This window comes from Protopterus annectens, chromosome 2.part1 (genome assembly GCF_019279795.1).
Source record: "Protopterus annectens isolate FY-2018-M chromosome 2.part1, PAN1.0, whole genome shotgun sequence".
Classification (NCBI taxonomy): Eukaryota; Metazoa; Chordata; order Ceratodontiformes; family Protopteridae; genus Protopterus; species Protopterus annectens.
In genome coordinates, this window is record NC_056729.1 from 1,200,847,871 (window position 1) to 1,200,868,991 (window position 21,121).

Sequence of the window (21,121 nt, forward strand, 5' to 3'; positions counted from 1 at the left end):
GGGGTCGTCTCCACAAGAGGATAATTGGGGCTAAAAAAAATGGCTCACAAGGGCAGTTAGCTTAGTACTAACATATGAACCTATGAACCTTGCTTATTCAGGTACCACATCAAGATAGTCTTGTCTGTAACCACTAGAAAAGGACCCGGAGTCCATAAGTGATGGAGAACTTTTTAGGTATAAATCACTGTCAACATCTCTTACGTTTATGTGGTTTGGCATGTCCTGAGGACCCCAAAAAGTCTTGCACTTGAACTCTCATAGACACTGCACCCTGTGCAAAATCTGAAGAGTCCACAGAGACAGTTGATCTCTCCACCACTGCAGTTCCTGTTTCACAAATCCCAGAACCTGGAAATTCAAGGTTTGAATGTACTGGGTCCAACAATTATTTAAGTACTACTGAATTTTTCCCATGTGTACTCTGGTTAGTGACATCATGAGGATCACTAGTGCCATGAGGCCTAGAATTTTGAAGAACTCTTTTGCTATGGCCACATCTATATGACTGAAATCCAAGAAAATGCCCTTATAAGTCAGAACTTTGTCTTCTGGTAGGAAAGCCATCCTTTTCATTGAGTCTATCAAAAAACTCTTAAAAACAGTTCACTGAGAGGGTGTGAGGAAGGACTTTTGAAGGTTCAATTTGAAGCCCAGTTGGGAAAGGAGGGATGCAATATTATCCAAGGACTCCAAGCACCTGGATACAGAATCTGCAAAACGGATTCAGCAATGGGGACAGACACTATTTGTAAGCACTCGAGTAAGGCTGATAGCCTAAAGTGTAATGTAGAAAACTGATACTGCAAATGCCAAATACAGGAAACATCAAAACTTTCCTGAAACTGGAAGCAACTGGAATATGACAATCATCCTTGAAAGCTACAGTCAAAGCGAAGCAGTGGCCTGGAAGCAATGCTAGGACCGACTGAGGTGAAAATTTTGAATTTCGGAACTTTACTTTTTAAAAGGTGTTTAGGAAGGACAAGTCTAGGATGGCTCTCCAGGAGTGTTGGTACTAAAAAAGTTTTCCCCAAGTAAAATCCTTTGCCTTTGTATCACAGGCACTGGTTCTAGGACTCCTGTTTCTACCATGGGGTGGAGCACTGAGGGAACATCTTCATCTAGTCTGGAGGGTATGGAGGAATTCCTCTGAAAGAGAGGATTTTCTATCCATTACCAAGTGAATCCCTTCCAAATTATACTCATAACACATTTGTTTGAGACTACTTGTGGCCAGGCTGCAGGGCTGAATAAGTGAATTGTGGGGGGGGGGAAGAAGGGCATGGGTGCTCTGCATCTCTGCACAGTCACTCCTTTGCAGGCGGGCTGATTCTTTTTTTGGGAAAGGAACTCCTCTTTTTGGTTTTTGAGGAATTACTCTGCCATTTCCTTTTGTATCCCTGACTTTTGTTTGGCTGGGATTTTCATTTCTTCTAACCCCTGAAGGAAGACGCCTTGGTTGGGAAGAATATTGGTACATGAAACATTCTGGATACCCCATGCATTAATCTGCTTCCATCATCCCACTGTTTGAGAATCTGTGTACACAGGGCCCAAGCACCAATTCAGAATGTAGAAGTGTATTCAAAATTCCACCTTTTAAATCAAAAGTTCTGATTATGTAATCAAGCATACCTTCGTAATAAACCAGAAGCTGCTGCATTCCTCAAGACTATCTGCACATTAAAGCACAACTCTCAAAGCATGGTTTGAGAGTGGAGTCAAATTAGAAACAAAAAAGTTATGTACTCACCATAACGTTCCATCTGAGTAGGTAACTTCATTTGTCAGCAACCTGTGGGTATTGGATCTGACCTGGATCCGAGCCGGCAGCTTTCCAAGCTAAAGATCCGAGCTCCAAGCCCCTCCCCTTACCCATAATACCCTGCTACCTCCTTCCAGTCCTCAGATCGCATTTGCCCAATTATACAATTTCACCAAGACAAAACAACAACCTAAAAAACATCCTAACCTAGCGAATACCAAAGGCTGAATCATTCTAGGATTCAGATAACCAAAGAACCAGGTTAGGGGGAAGGGGGGGGGGGTCGGTTGCTGACAAATGAAGTTACCTACTCAGATGGAACGTTATGGTGAGTACATAACTGCTTTAACTGAAGTAGTTAACTTCATTTGATCAGCAACCTGTGGGACAGAGTCCCCAGCTACCAAACACTTGGGAGGACCTTAAGGAAGGATATTCCGGAGCACTGCAGAGCCAAAAGCTGCCCTTCCTCTGGATATTAAATCCAATTTATAATGAGAGATAAAGGTATGAGAGGAAGCCCAAGTAGCCGCAGAACAAATGTCATCCAAGGGCACTCTTGACCAGAATGCAGCAGAAGTAGCCATAGAATGGGTAGAATGAGCATGAACCACTAAGGGCTCTGGCAGACCAGACATCTTGTATGTGAGCAAAATGCATTGAGAAATCCATCTAGCTAGAGTCACCTTCGACACTGGCTTACCCAAGAAGGGCTTCGCAAAGGAAACAAAGAGCTGCTCTGACTTGCGAAAAGCAGCTGTTCTGTGCAGGTAAAAGCGCAATTGTCTATGAACATCTAACAGATGAAGTTTGTATTCCCCTTTATTCTGATAGTTAGGGAAGAAAACTGGTAGATTAATGGACTGATTGATGTTCGCCTCGGAAGCCACTTTAGGTAAGAAGGAAGGGATAGTCCTGACAGAGACTCTGCCCTTATGGAAAACAAGATATGGGGGTTTACTACAAAGGGCCTGGAGCTCCGGCACCCTTCTAGCTGAGGTAATAGCTATTAAGAAAACAGTTTTCCAACATAAGAATTTTAAATCGACAGAAGCTGCAGGCTCAAAGGGTGGTCCAGTTAGAGCCTGAAAGACCAAAGTTAGGTCCCATGGGGGAACAGCGTTCCTAGTAGGAGGTCTCAAAGGAAAGGTGCCTTTCAAGAAGGTCTTACAAATCTTAGTGGAAGCTAAAGGACTAAGATTGTCTCCAATGTGAAAAAGGGAAATGGCAGCCATTTGAACCTTTACAGTAGAAGAACTGGCCCCTTGCTGAAAAATATGAGATAGGAAATCAAGCACTGCTGGAATGGGAGCAGTGAAAGGATCCAAATTCTTATGTGAGGCCCAAATGGAAAACCGTTTCCATTTGCTGTTGTAAACCTTCCTGGTAGAAGGCTTATGCATCGCTGCCAGGATGGATCTAACTGCAGACGAGATACCGAGAGTCCTGGCAACTAATGGAACTGGATCAACCAAGCTGAGAGCTTGAGGTTGTCCAGATTCGGAGTTTCTAATCCTGAAGGATGAGAAATCAGATCCGGGATGGGATCCAAGATCCAAAGAGGAGCTATAAGATGAGACCGTAGGTACGGGAACCAGGTTTGATGAGGCCAGAATGGGGCTATGAGGATAATCTTGTTCCCAAACAGACGAGCTTTCTATAAAAGTTTGGTTATGAACACAAGAGGAGGATAAGCATAAAAAAGACCGGATGGCCAAGCATGGACTAGAGCGTCTCTGGGGCTCCCCCCCGGGGGGGGGGGGATTAGAGTGAAAAACTCGCTGCACTTCGCGTTTGAAGGCGATGCGAAGAGATCGCAGCAAGGCTGACCCCACTTGCGGAAGATCTGTTTTGCTACTAAGGGGTTCAGAGACCAGTCGTAAGGTGAGAGGACAGTTAGACTCAGCTTGTCTGCTAGGATGTTGGACCGACCCGGAATGTGCATTGCTAACAGAAAACGGTTGGTGGATATCGCCCAATCCCAAACTCTCATGGCCTCTCGGCAAAGAGGGTAAGACCTGGTATCCCCCTGTTTGTTGATGTACCAGACCACTGATATGTTGTCTGTCTGAATTGCAATAGTCCCTGGAGGGAGAAAGGTATGAAGAGCTTGCGATGCTAGAAGCACCGCTCTCATCTCCAGAACACTGATACGCAGAACGGTCTCTGTGTGAGTCCACGTACCTTGGACAGTTCTGGCCATGCAATGCCCCCCCCCCACCCAAGGTGAGAAGCGTCCGTGGTTACCTTGGCCTGGGGTTGTGGCACTATGCACGGTCATCCTTCCCGAAGCTCTCGAGATTGGAACCACCATATGAGGGAATTTCTGCAAATTCTGCTGAGGGGGACTGGAGAGTCCAACGGGTGTTGAAGGATGGACTACTGGACCTGCAAAGTCCACTGGAGAACCCTCATGTGCAAGCGAGCTAAGGGCGAAAGGTTGACTGCTGCTGCCATGGACCCTAAGGCTCTCAGGACTAACTCCACTGATGGGGCTGGAGACTGAAGGAGTGCTAGAACGTGAAAGGTTAAGCTGCGAAGTCTGTCCGACGTCAAGAAGGCCTTGGTCTGAAGCGTGTCTGTTCTGGCCCCTACGAAGTCCAGGACTTGAACTGTTGAAGGGATGATTTCTTGTGATTTATAGTGATCCCCAACTAGGAGGCTAAGAGCAGGAAGCAATCCCTGGCTGAGCAGAGTAGATGCCTGGTGGAAGCGGCAAGGAGCCAGTCGTCCAGGTAAGGAAAAAAGTACAGTTTTGTACCTACCATAAATGTAGATGTTAGAGTGTTCACACTGCTGCAGTCATTACACTTGGGTTATCCTGCCATCAGGCGGTCCCGCAGTCGGCCCGAGTTCCAAAGTCTTGGTCCAGCGTCGGTTGCTGTCGCTTCTTCCCGGACGTCAGTGCACCAGGGGTGCCCCCAATAGGTAGGCAATACATATTGCTAATAAAAAATATACATATAAAATAAAAACAATACCTTCAGTTACAAGCAAATACACCACAAAGGTTGTATAGGATAGAAAGGTATAGATAAGTCCAGCTAGTTCAGAGGGGATGGAGGGAGGGTAACCTGGACTGCAGCAGTGTGAACACTCAAACATCTACATTTATGGTAGGTACAAAACTGTACTATGTTCATCGTGTTACACTGCTGCAGTCATTCCACTTGGGTAGAATCCCAAAGCTAAGGTTGGATGGCTGGTCTATAAAGAGTTAGGATCGGCTATGAGGCCCTGCAGAACTGCAGTGGCAAATCCTGCTCTGGATTTAGAGTAAAGAGGCAGGTGGTAGTGCTTGGTAAAGGTGTGCACTGAACTCCAAGTTGCAGCCTCCAAAATTTCCTTGGTAGGTACTCCTCTGAGAAAGGCTGTTGAAGTGGCTGTTGCCCTGGTGGAATGTGGCCTAATAGTATTTGGGACTGATTTTCCATGCTGTGTGTAGCAGTAACGAATACAGTGTCCTATCTATTTGGATATAGTCTGCTTTGAGATAGCCTTGCCCTGTGATCCTGCAGCATATGCTACAAACAGTTGCTCAGTTTTCCTGAAAGCTTTTATTTTGTCCAAGTAGAAGTGTAGCTGCCTGTGTATGTCCAAAGATTGCAGAAGTTTCTCCCCTTTATTCTGGGGGTTTGGATAAAAAGTTGGCAAATGGATGGGTTGGTTAAGAGCCACACTACATAATCACCTTTGGCATAAAGGTAGGGTTTGTCCTTAAAGAAACACTATCCTGATGAAAAATTATAAAAGGTTCCACTGCCATTAATGCCTGTAGCTCTGAGACTCTTTGTGCTGAAGTTACTGCCAGGAGCAGAGCTGTTTTCCATGATAAATATTTTAGATTGGCTGGCTCAAAAGGTGGTAGGGTCAGTTTTTCCAAAACGAAATTGAGGTCCCAATTTGGTGTTGGTGCTCTCTGGGGCGGTCTTATGTTTTTAGCCCCTCTGAGGTACTGCTTTAGCAAGGGATGAGAGAATAAAGGAGGATCCGTGTTGTAATGTGCTGAAATGGCAGAGGCGTGGATCTTAATTGATGAGAAAGATAGTCCTCTGTCCAGCATCTCAGTTGATTATTGTAAAATCTGAGGAATGTTTGGAACAAGAGTGTTAAGGCTTTGAGCCTGGTTCCAGGAGCAGAATCTCTTCCATTTTTCTGAGTAATCTTTCCTGGTGCTCGGCCTCCTAGCCTCCAAAATGACATCCATAACAGCTTTAGAGAGAGGTGTTGCCTGTTTGACTAATGTATCTGTCATGCAGCCAGGTTTAGGGCTTTGAGCTGACCGTGCAGGATCTGATTGTTTTACTGAGTCAGAAGGTGTGGAATTTGAGGCAAAATCCATGGTGGGCCTTGAGCCAAGTTCCTTAAGATAGGGTACCAGTGCTGGTGTGGCCAGTCTGAAACAATCAGGATCTGTGTTTTTTCTTGTCTGGCTTTTAGGAGTACCTTTGAAAGGAGAGGCAGTGGCGGGAAGGCATAAACTTTTAGGTTTTTCCAGCTGAACAAAAGAGCATCCACTTTCCATGCTTGCTTGTGTTTGTAGTTGGCAATTCAGTGTGGAGGCAAAAAGATCCATGTCTGGGCATCCCCATTTTTGCGTTACCATGCTGAAGATTTGTGGATTCAATTTCCATTAGTGAGGGTCCATGATATTTCTGCTTAGATTGGCTCAGAGTATTTTTCTTTCCTGGCAGGAATTGTGCTTGCAGGTGAACTTGATACGTTAGAGCTGTGTTCCACAAGGTCATGGCTTGCCTGCATAGGGATAACAATGAATGCCCCCTTGCACGTATTTATGTACCACATTACTGTGGTGTTGTCTGTCTTTAGTAATAATTGTCCTGGATGCAGAAGGTCCTTGAAAGCTAACAGCCAACATCTCTTTTTGATTGATGTGAAGATGCATCTGGTCTGTGGTCCACTTGCCCTGAATGCATTTTCCTGCCATGTGTGCTCCCCAGGCGTAATCCGACGCATCTGTTAGAGTTTGCCTGGCTGTGGGTTGGGTAAAAGGCTGACCCTTGTTTAGGTGACATGCCTGTGCCCACCATCGAAACTCCTGTTGTAGGCAGGGAATCATTGGTATTACTGCTTCTAAACTGTGAGAGTGTTGAGTCCAAACACTTTTTAGGTACCATTGTAATTTCCTCACATGCAGTCTGGCATATGGTATTAGTAGTATGCAGGATGCCATGAATCCCAGGGCCTGAAGAATTTTTCTTGCAGGGAGATGGGACTTTTTTGCCAGTAATTGATAATATTGAGTTAGTTGAACTTGTTTGTCTGGCATGAGGTAAACTATCTGGGCCGTTGTATTTAAGCTGGCACCCAGGAATATAATTCTGTTGCGAGGGCACTAGTTTTGACTTCTTTTCGTTTACTGTGTACCCTAGAGAAATTAGCAACCTTTTTACAAACGCCAGATGCTGTCGAAGAATGTCCTTTGTCTCTGCTTGAATGAGGCAGTCGTCCAGGTATGGATATATTTGAATTCCTTTTTGTCTGCAAAATGCAATTACTGGTGCCAGGCACTTTGTGAAGACTCTGGGCGCAGTAGATAAGCCAAAGGGCAGTGCAGAGAATTGGTAGTGCATTGTACCAGCTTTGAATCTGAGGTATCTTCTGCAACTGTCTGATAGGGACATGCAGGTATGCCTCTTTGAGGTCCAGAGTAACAAGCCAAGCCTTCTTGCCCTGCATGGGTAGAAGCTGCTGTAATGTCAACATTTTGAATTTTGGAATATCCAGGTAAGTATTCAGAATTGAAAGGTCTAGTATGGGCCTCCAGGCCTTGTTCTTTCTGGGGACCAGGAAGAGTCTTGAGTAAAATCCTTTTCCTTGTTCCTGTTGTGGTACTTTTTGAATAACTCTCATGTCCATGAGGACTGAAATTTGTTTTTGTGCCTCTGCCCATTGATTTTGTGGCAGGTCTGGCATTCCTTTTAGCCTTGGTAAAGTATGAAAGTGGAACCTGTAACCTTGAGACACAATATTCAGAACCCATTTGTCTTGGGTGATTGTTTGCCAGTTTTGAGAAAAAAGTGCTAGCTTTCCCCCTAAGGGGGCTTCCAAAAGGGAAGTGCTTGGCGTACGAAGGGGAAAGTCATTGCGACTGTTTCCTGTAAGGTTGAGACTTGTCCTCACCTCCTTTTGGGGCTGAGGTGCCCCACTGTCGTTGTCTGTTTGAGCCTTGGGGTTGAGATCTGCGTCTTGGGCGTCTGTATCGGCTTCTCTGTGGCCTGTCTGACACTGGAAAGGACCAATTCTTTGTTGACCAATTTCTGCTAAACCGAGGTGGCTGTACCTGTAAGAAATCCTTGACTGTTTGCATAGATTTAGCTTTATCCTCCATTTTCTTTAACACCTCTTCTGCAACACCAAACAAGGTATCATTGCTGTAAAGGAGCATCCAATAATTTTGCCTTAACATGATCAGGTAAACTCTGTTCTTTTAACCAAGCATGTCTTCGAATCACAGAACCTGTAACTGTGGCTCTACAAGAGGCATCTAAAGAATCAAAACCACATTGCAGAGTATGTTTTCCCACCTGTTCAACTGCATGCAATAAATCCTGCATTTCTTTACAATCAGGAGCTTCTGAGCTTGCAAGCATTTTCTGTTTTAACTGAGCCATTAAATATTGTTGGTACTTAAGCATGTGAAACTGGCAATTTAAAGCTCTTACTGCTAAAGTTGCAGAAGTGTAAACTTTCTTCCCCCATCTATCCAAAGCTCTGGAATCTCTGTCAGAGGGTACTGGATTTTTTGCAATGGAAGCCTTAACCCCTTTTGGACCCTGGGAAATAGTTTCTGGATCAGCAGAAGGGTTTTTATAAAGAAACTTGTGAGAGTCAGGGACTCTATAATACCTATCTGGCTTGGCTGGAGCAGGGGGCAAAGAATCAGGAGATAAGCTGGATTCAGAGAACACATCATCCACAATGTCTAGCACAGGGGGAATAGCCAGCGGCCTGTGCTGAGGCAATAAAAGGAAATCCCTGAGCCTTTTCTTGGATTCTGAGTAATCCTGACTTTCCCAATGGAAATGCTCCCTCATGGTATGCAAAGTTTCCCCAAAAGAGTAATGCTCAGGAGGAGAGGCTGAAGGGATAGATTCTTCAGCATCAGAGTCCTCATAGGGGTGTAGAGAGTATCCCTGATCTGAAGAGGAATCGGAGGAAATGGAAACCTGATCAGAAGAATCATAGTCTGTATCCTGCCTAGGCCTTTCCTCAGGAGGGGGGGATGGGAACCCCTCATTAGAGTAATGGGGTCTTCGGCCATTTTAAGCATCTGTTTCTTAGGCAAGGAAGACTGTCCAGGAGAATGCTGTACTTGTTCCTTTGTCTTTAATGGTACCTTTGTCTTGGCTGTTGTTTTAATGGTAAGTTGTGAAGGTCTGAAAACACCCTCAAAAGCCAATGCCTGCTCAGGGGCTCCGGACCCATCTGTGGGATTAGTTTCCGTAGGCTCAATACCTTGAGTTTCCAGAGGCCTAGTTGTCTCCACGTGGGAGTCGAAAGCGGCCTGTGGCTCTGAGGTAGCGGGTGTCAGGGGCTGCGAAAGCACCTCACTGCGAACCGGCGACTGACATAGAAGAGGTTTTGTCATCGGTTTTGGACCTCGGATGCCTGTCTTTATCCTTGTCTCTGCGTTTTTTCGGTATTGAGGTCGTCGGTTGATCCGACGGCATAGTATAATTGAACCTTCGGCCAAAGTAGTGCAAAGCAAAATCAAAATGTCTTTTTATAGTGCGTTTGTTAAATCTAGCACAAAACCAACAACTAGTGACGTCGTGATCAGGGCCTAGACATGGAATACAGTAAGAGTGGAAGTCCTTATGAGGTATTTGCTTCCCACAAGAAATACAATTATTAACTTTTTCTGACATCAGTCTGAGGCAAGAAAAAAGTTTCCCCAACGGGGTACTTGGCTTTATTGAAGACTTTGGATCTGAAATTCGACTTCGGAAATCTCAGGCGTCGGCCGACCAGCACTTGCAAACTGCTTCGGGCACTGTGCGGCAAGAAAGACTGGAGAAAATGGCGTCAGATGCATCTTATATACCCCTGGCGCACTGATGTCAGGGAAGAAGCGACAGCAACCGACGCTGGACCAAGACTTTGGAACTGGGACCGCCTGACGGCAGGATTACCCAAGTGTAATGACTGCAGCAGTGTAACACGATAAACATCCTGTATTCCCTGAAGCCACATGGGCCGCTACAACTGCCATAACCTTGGTGAACAACCTAGGGGCTGTTGGTGAGGCCGAATGGTAGGACCCTAAACTGCTAATGACTGGCCCCCAACCGAAAGCGGAGAAACCTCTTGGATCACCTGTCCATGAGAATGTGGTGGCATGCATCCTTGAGATCTATGGAGCACATCCAGTCGTTCTCCTGCAACAGGGGGAGAATGGATTGAACAGTGACCATCCGGAATTTCTCCTTGGCAACGAACAGGTTCATTGTAGAAAGGTCGAGAATTGGTCTAAAGTTCCCCGTTTTTTTTGGCACCAAAAAGAACCTGGAGTAATTGCCTAACCCAGACTGGTCTGGGGGAACGTGCTGGGTGGCTCTTTTTTCTAGCAGCTTCTTTATTTCTAATGCTGCAGCCTCCCCTCCGACTGGGTGGAACATCGGGGAGGCACCTCGATTGAAGAGGAAGATTTATGAAGGGAAAAGAGTAGCCTCTGGATATTATTCAAAGCACCCAGCGATCTGTCATGATGGACTCCCATTGTGCCAGGTGCTTCAAACCCCCCCCCCCCGACTGTCTCCAGAGAGGAGCAGTCGGGCAACCCCTCAGGGCTGCTGCATGGGTCGATCGGAAAAGGATTCCCGTGACCCAAAATTCTTCGGCCCCCCCCTCTGCCTCTGGGCAGACATCCACCTTGTCCCCCTCCACCTCTGAAGGACAAAGGGTCTGGAGCGTAACGGGACTGCTGAGACTTCTGGAACCACATCTTCTTTTGTCCTCGCTGGTTCCTGGAAAAGGACCTTTGAGGAGCCGAGAAGCGGATTTCGACGGCAGATAGCGGCTTCCCATCTTTCTCGCTCTGGACCAATGTATCACGGGCGGTCTTGCCAAACAGGGTAGAACCGAAGGGAGCATTCACGAAGGACGCCTTGAAGGGTTCCGCAAAGTCAGAGCCAGGCATGAAGCAGTAAGGCGATGCCTGATCCCACTGGCTCTAGCGGCCCCCTCTGTGGCATGGGAAAGTAGCCGCATAGACGTGTTCAATACACATTTTAGAGTGGCCATGCGAGTAGAGAAGGTCCGTTTGTCCTCGGCCGATATGGACTCAGGGGGAGACTCGGTGTATTCCTTCACCGGATCCCGCTGAAGCCTAATCACATGGGCCAAGTAATTCAGCATCCTTATGGAAAAGGTAGCCAAAGCAAACATCTGCTTTCCAATACGATCCATCGTCCGAGACTCCTTATCAGGGAGATGGACTGAGGAACTATCCTGTGCCAGTTCCTTCTTGATGGCAGCCGCCACCACCATGGCATCTACCGGGGAACCTTTACTCCACGCTGTCCTATCCACATGGGGACTAAGGATCTTACCTGGTCTCCTGGGGATTGGCTCTACAGTGTCCGGCTCCTTCCACTCCCTGGTAGTAATGAGGTCTATCAGGGGGTCGGCCGGAGGGGACACCCAAGAGGTAGATGGGCCTGCGTCAAAATGCCTCCAGAAACACAGACTCATCCGTGGAAGGCTTTTGGGTTGACCACCCCCCTTTTAGGCGTAGCATTTCCATAATGTCTCCAAAGGAGATGTCATCTGGGGGTGACCTGGGGGAACCTTCCCCTTCCTCTAAATCGGTGTCTTCCGTGAGGGACTCGGGGGAATCCAAAGTGCCTCCTCTTACACTTGCGTTTGTGAGGGACCTCCTCGGCGGGACTGTCCAATAAGGGTTCACCAACAGGCCTGGAGATGGGCCCTGTGTAGCTGGTCTCTTAGGGTGCATGGTAGCTTTAGACTTGGTGAAAGCCTTGATGGAGAAAGAAGAGGAAGGTCTGAAGACGCCTTGAGTGGAGGTGGACCTGTCCACATTCTGTGTTTCAACGCCAAGTGTGGCTTCGGTATCTGTAGTCAGGGTGTGGGCCGAGGAGCCTGCGACCTCGGGTACAGGAGACACCGCCAAAGATGTGTCGTCGGTAATCAGGGGCTGCGTAGGCGCCTCACTGAGAACCAGACCACGTGTAGTCTGCTTTGGCGTGGTGTCGGTAGAGGCCACGAACCTCGAGTGTCGGTCCTTGTCTTTGCGTTTTTTAGACAAAACCGGAGTCGGAGTATCCGACGACATAGTATAGTTAAATGCTTTCCCAAAAAAATGCTGGGTGAACTCCACCCGACGCTTAATAGTGCGTTTGTTGAATGTAGCACAAAAGCGACAGACCGAGACGTCGTGGTCTGGGCCTAAACAAGGTATACAGAGGGAATGGAAATCCTTATGCGGTATTTGCTTCCCACAAGAAACACAATTATTAACTTTGTCTGACATCGGTCTGAGGCAAGAAAAAGTTTCCCCAACGGGGGTCTGAGGCAAGAAAAAGTTTCCCCAACGGGGTACTTAGCTTTTAAGAAGACTTCGGTTCCAAATTTTTTGTAATCTCAGGAGCTGGCCGACCGGCACTTGCGAATTGCTTCTGCTTCAGGCACCATGCGGCAAGAAAGACTGAAGAAAACAGCGTTGGCTGGTTCTTTTATACCCTTGTCGCACTGACGTCAGGGAAGAAGCAACGACAACCGACGCCGGACCTAGACTTTGGAATTTGGCCGACTGAGGACCCGCCTGACGGCAGGAGAACCCATCTGTTATAACTGCAGCTGTATGCACGATGAACATCTGGGTGGGGTGTCAACGCAGGCTGTCCCTGGGGCCGGATGATGGAAGAAAAGCCCGTCTGTGAGGGAATCTTGTCTGGATCCGTAGCACGAGCAGGGGGTTTCGAACCTATCGAGAGAACCCTCTCCACCACGCTGAACGCCGAAGGTGAGCCGCTTCTCTGGGTTCCATGAGCGACACCCTCGGATCCAACGCGGGGATCGGCGGAGCCGAAGCGATTCGACCCGAAAGGGAAGTGAGCTCTGACCGCAATGGAGCCGAAGACACACTTACCCCCTCGGATCCGACACACAGCTAGCAACTACTACCAGCGCTGACTCCCTGACTCAGAGACTGCTCGGATCCGATGGCTCCAAAACCAGATAATGGATCGGAGAAGGAGCTATGGGGGCAAAAAAAAAAGGGACTGAGCTTCCCCCCAGTGGGGGGGGGGGGGGGGGAGAGGCAGGAGAACTCCCATCTGCATCTAGGTTTTGAGAAAGCAACATCATCCGGTCCATGTCAGCATCTTAAAGGCTTCGTGTTGACCTAGTAGAGGCCACCGAAGCTGGCCGGGAAGGCCGCTGCGACGACGTCGAAGATGACTGGGGGTGGTCCTCTGGCTCCGGTGAGGAACATGGAGAATGGAGCTGAGAGGGGGAGGACCCGGGAATCTTCAGGGCAGGAGACAGTTGTTTAGCTGGTGGGGACGAAAGGGCTGAGTCGGCCCGCCGCTTGTGGCTCCTATGTTTCTCTCTATCCCTCTCTCTCTCTCTCTCCTTTCTTTTCTCTTGGAGTCCTTCTCTCCCTGGGAAATGGTGGGAGGTTGAGTCCCAGCCAGGGGAGATAGCACAGCTGGCTGAACAGCCGCAGCTGGAGCCACTGAGGGAGAGGAGGAAGAATCAGAATCGCCAGGTATAAGACCCGCCAGGATCAGCTTGTTCCTCCTATCCCTCAGAGCCCAGGGGTTAAAGGCTGTGCAAATATGTCAGCCCGATGATAAATGCGGTACCCCCAGGCAAAGAACACACTGAGTGTGGCCATCAGCTGGGGAGAGCTTATGGCCAACACTCAGAGCACTTGGAGAAAATGGCCTTCGGCCATACCACACACACACACACACACACACACACACACACACACACACGCACGCACACACGAATAAGGGGAAGGGGGAATACACTAAAACTAAGCTAGGCTAATGGGCTTAAACAATCACAAACACACACCTCTTAAAATTTTGCAAAAACTCAAGAAATTACACAATACTCACTACCTAACTGCCAGGAGCTTGTAACTCGTGCTTGTTAAAGCCACGGCAAACGAGATCTGGGGACTGGAAGGAGGTAGCTGGGTATTATGGGTAAGGGGAGGAGCTTGGAGCTCGGATCTTTAGCTTGGAAATCTGCCGGCTCGGATCCAGGTCGGATCCGATACCCACAGGTTGCTGATCAAATGAAGTTAACTACTTCAGATCTTTAATTCATATAAGACTTTTGCTCTACAGATAAGGGTGCAACAACTCATCCAGACTGTATATGCACACTGTAAAATAAATTTCCACATATAGCCTTGATAATTTAACATTCTAAAGATTAGATTACTAGACATACATCTTTTTGCCAGAAAGGTCAAACCAATTTCTTACTTTATCAGGGGAAATTTGATTAGACAAAGCCAAGGATTTTTTGAGCAGGCAGGTGGGGTAACCTCAGATGTGTCAGTCCAAGGAGAGCCTATATTTTCTCTAAAGCTTTTTAGGGACTGCTGGAATACATATGGGTGTCCTGCAGGGAACTTTATAAACATCCTCCAAGAGCAGTACGAAAGGGGGGGGGGATGGGACATCTCGTCTTCTACAAGGTCATGCACCCTGTCTAGCTCTGGGGTAGTTCCCAACTGATTCCAAGCAAAATCATCACTAAGTCTAGCAGTCAGATGAGGAAAAGTGAACACTTGGCTGTACTTAAGCTCAGGTTCACCTTCAGAAGAATCAGAATGACTGAACTCAGTTGTCAGCTAGGAAATCACCATTGCCCTCATCAGCACCTCATCATTCTCAAACAACAAGAAAGGATTCTAGCTAAACTACCACTAGAGCACAACCACCAGAATTATCTATATGCATAACACCTATATGCATAACACTCTTAGTCAAAGAAATCACATCAGCCTTACAAACTGCTATAATCTTATTATCAGCTGTATGATAAAGCTTCTGTTTTTCTTGTGGACCTCACTACTAGACAAAATATCCAAGGACAGAGTATTATGTCTGGCAAGGGGTCTCTTACCAAAGAATACTCCTGCAAACAGCCCTGGAGGATATGTCTAACCCCTACAGTGGTCTGAAAAGCTACTTAAGATGAAGACAAGGCAAAAGGTAAGTGGCTTGTTGGCCAAGCAGTGGCCCAGACAGAATCACTAGCCATAGACAGAAGCATATTTTATTGTTTTTTTTTCTTTTTATATGCAAATGCACTTGACTGGTGTGGGGGGCAAGAGTTAGGATCCATTAAGCCAGGGGACAGAACATCAGCCAGAAAAAAGTGATAGTACTGGATAATGCATCACAATAAGCACTTTAAGTTTCTAGAAATAGGTATGTTCCCACACAACTAAACTATCACCTGGTTCTATCACAAAAAAACAGTTTGAAACTTGTTCAGAATTATGCTACAATTGACAGAAGTTAAAGAATTTCCAGTATACAAAGTCCAAACACAACAATCAATATGCCAAACCGGTGTTAAAAAAATGGCTCTACAAAATTTAACTACATTAAATTGCCATAACATTTAATAACAATTTAAAAACTTTTCTTGTCAGAGTAAAATCTCCACAGTCCATTCAAAAACTTAACTTGCAGTATAATCATGATCCAATGCTAAAAACATACAGAGCAGTCAAGCATATAGTAACTTATGCAAAAATGCTGAAAAAAACTCAAGTTCTGCAATATTTTCCTGATAAAAGATGAAATTAAAGCATCATAACAGTAGACAGGCATGTATAACTTGTGGTTCTGACTGCACAAGACAGCCCCTACTGTTTAACAGCACACATACATACTGCACTTCTAAGAGAAATACTGAAACTTTCCTCTAACAGTAAAAATAAGCATTTGTAAAAGAGAAGCCAAATAAACACGGCTACACACAGAAAGCCCAACAAGAGTTACTGTACACACTGAAAGAAATAAAATATTAAAATAAATGTACTGAAATAAACAGAAAGAAAAAAAAAACAGATGTAATAAATTAGGGAAATGGGTTCCCCATATGGGGCTTATCTGAGCAGTAAGATGGAAAACAGCACTGGATCCTGAGAAGAGTCAAAGACGACATTCTTTGGATGGCTGGAAAAAGACTGCACATACACTTCTTGTGACAGCTGAATGTTTCCTCTCAGGATAAGCTCAGCCAATCAGCAGTCACGGGAAGAGAGTAATTAGAGTCTGAGCTTTTGAGGTCTGGTCAGTACTGGGTTGCCATGACAGTGGGAATGATGAACATTTTAAGGGAAAATGGATGGAGAGGCCATACATATGAATACTTACCGTAGAAAAATATATTAACTCAACCCTGGCAGCAGTCAAGAGCTACTTCATTTTGTGCTGCATGCTGCAGCAGTATCTCAAAAATAGTTCAGTTAATGCAAGCAATGAAATTACATTAAACAAGCCAGATTACCTTAATGGAATGGAGAGAGACAAACTTCTCAATGCCAAGCTCGATCATGTCTAGGGTATGGTAATCAAACAAGCTACCTGGAAAATGTTAAAAACAGAAGGAAAAAAAAAAGACATATATATTAGCAGTAAATCCTAGCTTCGTGTCGAATAAATTACTTAAGACAAGGCTTTCTGGTATTTGACCGTCTGCAACAGTGTACTCACTGGCTTATTTTCAGTAGGAGCCACAGACTTTTCTGGTCACCAGTTAACTGCCTATTCTATAAAAGCAATATCAGAAAGAGCTAATCAGCTAAAACAAATCTGATCTCTTTACACTGCAAGGCCTTCAGCTGTGCCCTAAAAATAAAGACTACAAACAAACAAGTGTGTAATACCCACCACACACACACACACACACACACACACACACACACACACACACACACACACACACACACACACACACACACACACACACACCACATTGCAGGTATGTCTTGCCAAACAATGTTTAAATGATCTAAAGAAAGGCTGTAGCGTTAAGGAAATGGTGTACTCTGCACAGCTTTGTGGTTGTCTTACCCAGTGCGCTATGCACAGTCAAATAAAGGGCACTTTACTAGTGATGTACAACAGAAGGGTTTTCTAACAATAAGAGGAGTTGACCTTTTATAGAATGGGACTGCATACCCAGAATAAGGATTCTGAGCAGTGTACTTGCAGTAAAGAAGGCACATTCAAGAAGTATCTGTGAAGAGACCTGAAGATCTCCCCAAGAAGAAATCCAGTAGAACCACAGGATGAGACAGTCTACTTGAGAACACATGTATGGTGTGGGCATAATTTCTCTATCTTGCTGAAGCAGAAGGGAATTACTACAAGTTTACTCGTTAGTGACATTTAGCCCTTATTTTGTTGGGACCACTACACTTGATACAAAAAGGTATTGCAAACAGAAAAAGGTATTGTGAAACTTTTAGTTATGTACTTACCATAACTTCGGATGTATGGGATCCATCTCGCCTACATTCATAACTGATGGGTTCGGAGCCGATCCATCGGCTCCGACTCGGCCACTATACAATAGAACAAAGTCTCTAATTGGCTGGGCTACCCCTTATCCCAGAATTCACCACGCCTGCTTCCCCAGAACTTGTTTGTTCGCTTTCATACCTACATCCAGACACAGAAAACGTAACAGCAACTGTAACAAACTAAAGTCCTTCAAGAGAAAGAACTCAGTAGTAGCAACATTTCCTCTAAATCCAATGGGAAGGGGAAGGAGGGGTGACAGATGAATGGCGAGATGGATCCCATACATCCGAAGTTATGGTAAGTACATAACTAAAAGATGTAATGGGATCCTATCTTGCCTACATTCATAACTGATGGGACAGCATCCCTAGCACCTAACTCCCGGGTGGCTCATTGGAAAACACTCCTGAGAACTGTGGAACCAAAAGAAGCTCTACCTCGAGAAGCCACATCTATCTTGTAATGAGAAATGAAAGTGTGCGGAGAAGTCCAGGTAGCGGCCGCACAGATATCATCTATCGATAACTTGGAATGCTACAGAAGTAGCCATTGCCCTGGTAGAATGAGCCTTGACTGGGAATGGTAGCTCTTTGCCGGACTGTGAATAAATGAAGGAGATGCAATCTTTAATCCATTTGGCTATGTTGGTTTTAGCCACCGGTTGACCCAACCTATTTTCTGCAAAGGACAAAAACAGCCGATCTGACTGGTGTCTGATTGGTCCTACTCAAGTAAAAACGCAGTTGTCTATGAACATCCAACTGATGGAAAATATATTCTGCGTTATTGGAGAATTTGGGAAAAAACACAGGAAGCTCCAAGGATTGTTGAATGCATAAGGGGGATGCTACCTAGGGTAAGAAAGCGGGATTTAACTTGAGAGATACTCTGTCTTTGTGAAGGGTCAAATAAAAAGGACTAGAACAGAGGGCCTGAAGCTCTGAGACCCGCTTGGCAGAGGTTATTGCCACCAAAAAGGCAGTTTTCCAAGACAGAAATTTCATATCACAAGTAGCTGCTGGTTCAAAAGGGCGGGCAGTTAAAGAAGCTAGAACCATATTCAGGTCCCAAGGAGGCACAGGATGGGCTATTGGGGGGCCAAAGGAGCCATGCCCCTTTAAGGAAAGATTTGCAAAGCCTGTTTGACATTAAGGAAGGCTCAAAGGAGGAGACATGAAAATTAGAGATAGTCGCCAGTTGGACTTTGATTGTGGAAACTGAAGAGCCCAAATAAAACAAAGAAGCTAAGAATTCTAAAACCTGAGGTACTGGGGCGGTAAGGGGATCTATACCTCGTTGCTGGGCCCAAACAGCAAACCTCTTCCACTTGCTGGAATACAGTTTAGTAGTGGAAGGTTTGTGAGAAGAGGACAAAATGTGGATAACGTCTGGAGAAACAGAGTTATCTCTGACTAAGGTTGGAAGTGGAGTAACCAGGCGGCCAACCTCAAGGACCTGAGGGATGGATGAGACTGACCCAACTGATGAGTTAACAGGTCGGGCACCAGGTCCAGAAGCCATGGGCCCTCCACCGCATACCTCAGAAGGAAGGGGAACCAAACCTGACGAGGCCAGTGTGGAGCTATCAGAATCACGTCACTTCCTAGATAAATCGCCTTCTGTATCACCTTCGGGAGAAGGGGAACCGGAGGGAAGGCGTAAAGTAGACCGGAGGGCCAACTATGAGCTAGAGTGTCCCTGGGAATCTGCCCCTGAGAGGGAGTCCGAGTGAAGAACTCACTGCATTTTGCATTGTGAGGGCTGGCGAACAAGTCGCAACAAGGGAGGCCCCACTTGGCGAAAATGTTTGCAGCCACCCTGTCGTTGAGAGACCACTGTGGGCAACAGGGGTCCTGCTCAGCCTGTCTGCAATCACATTCGATTTCCCTGGAATGTGCGTTGCCACTAGGAAACGCTGGGTAGAAATCGCCCAATGCCACACTCTCATGGCCTCTCGGCAAAGAGGGTAGGACCAGGTTCTGCCTTGCTTGTTTATGTACCAGACTACCGACATGTTGTCGGATAGGATCGCAATGGTACCCCGGGGAAGAACATGATGAAGTGCTTGCAACACCAGTAGCACCGCTCTCATTTCCAGGATATTGATATGCAAGTGCGCTTCGTGAGCCTGCCACGTACCTTGGACAGACCTGTCCAGATAATGCCCCCCCACCCTATCTGGGAGGCGTCCGTGGTCACCGTGGCGACAGGAGACTGAAGGGCAAAGGGTCGCCCCTGGTCCAGGTTGGACCGAAGCAGCCACCAACGTAGGTCCCAATGGCAAATTTCCGTAATCTGGACCAAATGGTTCAAGGGGAGATCCTGAAAAGACCACTGAACTGACAGTAGCCATTGCAGCACCCACATGTGCAGCCTGGCTAAGGGGACTAGAAGAATGGTCGAGGCCATCGTGCCCAATAACTGCAGAATCAATCTGGCCTGAACTCGTGATCTGGGTAACAAGGTTTGAACCGGGGACTGCAGGACCTGAATCCTTTCTATCGGCAAGAATGCCCGCATTTTTCTTGTGTCTAACTCTGCGCCTATAAAGGTAATACGCTGAGACGGCTGCAGCACAGATTTTTTCCAACTGAATGTGATTCCTAGTGAATGACCCAAACTGACTGTGGTCATACGCGCCCGAAATAATAGATGCTTGGTGGTGGCAGTAAGGAGCCAGTCGTCTAGATAGGGAAACACTTGGAATCCTTGACTTCTCAAGTGAGCTGTCACTACTGCCAGGCACTTGGTGAACACCCTGGGGGCTGTGGTGAGACCAAAGGGCAGAGCTCGGAATTGGAAATGACTGGTTCCCAGGCGGAAGCGTAAGTAACTCCTGGACTCTTGACTTATCAGGATGTGATAGTAAGCGTCCTTGAGATCTATGGAGCACATCCAGACATCCTTCTCCAATAACGGGAGAATGGACTGAAGGGTGACCATTCGGAATTTGGATTTCTTTACAAAGCGATTCAATAATTTGAGGTCAAAAATGGGCCTTAAGTCCCCTGTCTTTTTTGGCACCAAAAATAAACTTGAGTAAATTCCTGATCCGATCTGGTCTGCGGGGACAGGCTGGATGACTCCTTTTCTTAGCAGCTTTGAGACCTCGACCGCTGCTTGATCCCGCTGACTGGGTGGCACATCCGGGATTTTCCTGATAGGAAGAGGGGGGTTTTATGAAAGGGATGAAATAGCCTCCGGTTATGGTTTGGAGCACCCACTGATCCTTGGTGATAGATTCCCAAGCCTGTGGGTGTTCCGCAAAGCGACCCCCGACTGGCTCCGGAGATGCGCAGTCGGGCCACGTCTCAGGGACGGTGAATGTAGGATGGACCAAGAAAGGAATCACGGTCTCTAGAGTTGCGGGGGCCTCTGCTGCCTCTGGGGCGGCGTCTTCCTGAATCCCCCCCCGCCTCGAGAGGGGGGATCACTCGGTGGAGTAGGGAAAGACCTTTGAGATTTTCTGAACCACATTTTCCCTCCTCTCTGGGCCTTGGGGTAAGGTCTAGAGGGAGCAGAAAAACGGGCCCCCACGGCAGTCAAGGTCTTGCCCTCCTGCTCGCATCGAGTCAGTGTGTCCTTCACCTTGGGTCCAAACAAGGAGGACCCATCAAAGGGGGCGTCAGTGAAGGAAGGCCCAAAGGAACACAAGCGTAACCAGGCGTGTCTTCTGAGAGCCACGCCTGTTCCCGCTGCTCTACTCGCACCTTCGGCCGCATATGAGATGAGCCTCATGGACGAGTTGACCATCGAAGATAGGGTAATCATCTGAAGGCACAGTTGGCTAAACGCCCTCAGG

The 21,121-nt window shown here is 46.8% G+C and overlaps 1 protein-coding gene across 1 annotated transcript in view; it reads right to left on the reverse strand.

Annotated features, from left to right (window-relative positions):
• The window catches only part of RPF2 (ribosome production factor 2 homolog), a 651,328-nt gene that overhangs the window by 264,771 nt on the left and 365,436 nt on the right, over positions 1–21,121 (reverse strand). Inside the window, exon 6 of the mRNA XM_044062732.1 lies at positions 16,301–16,377. Coding sequence (XP_043918667.1) covers positions 16,301–16,377 — 77 coding nt within the window. The remainder of the gene's footprint in view (positions 1–16,300; positions 16,378–21,121) is intronic.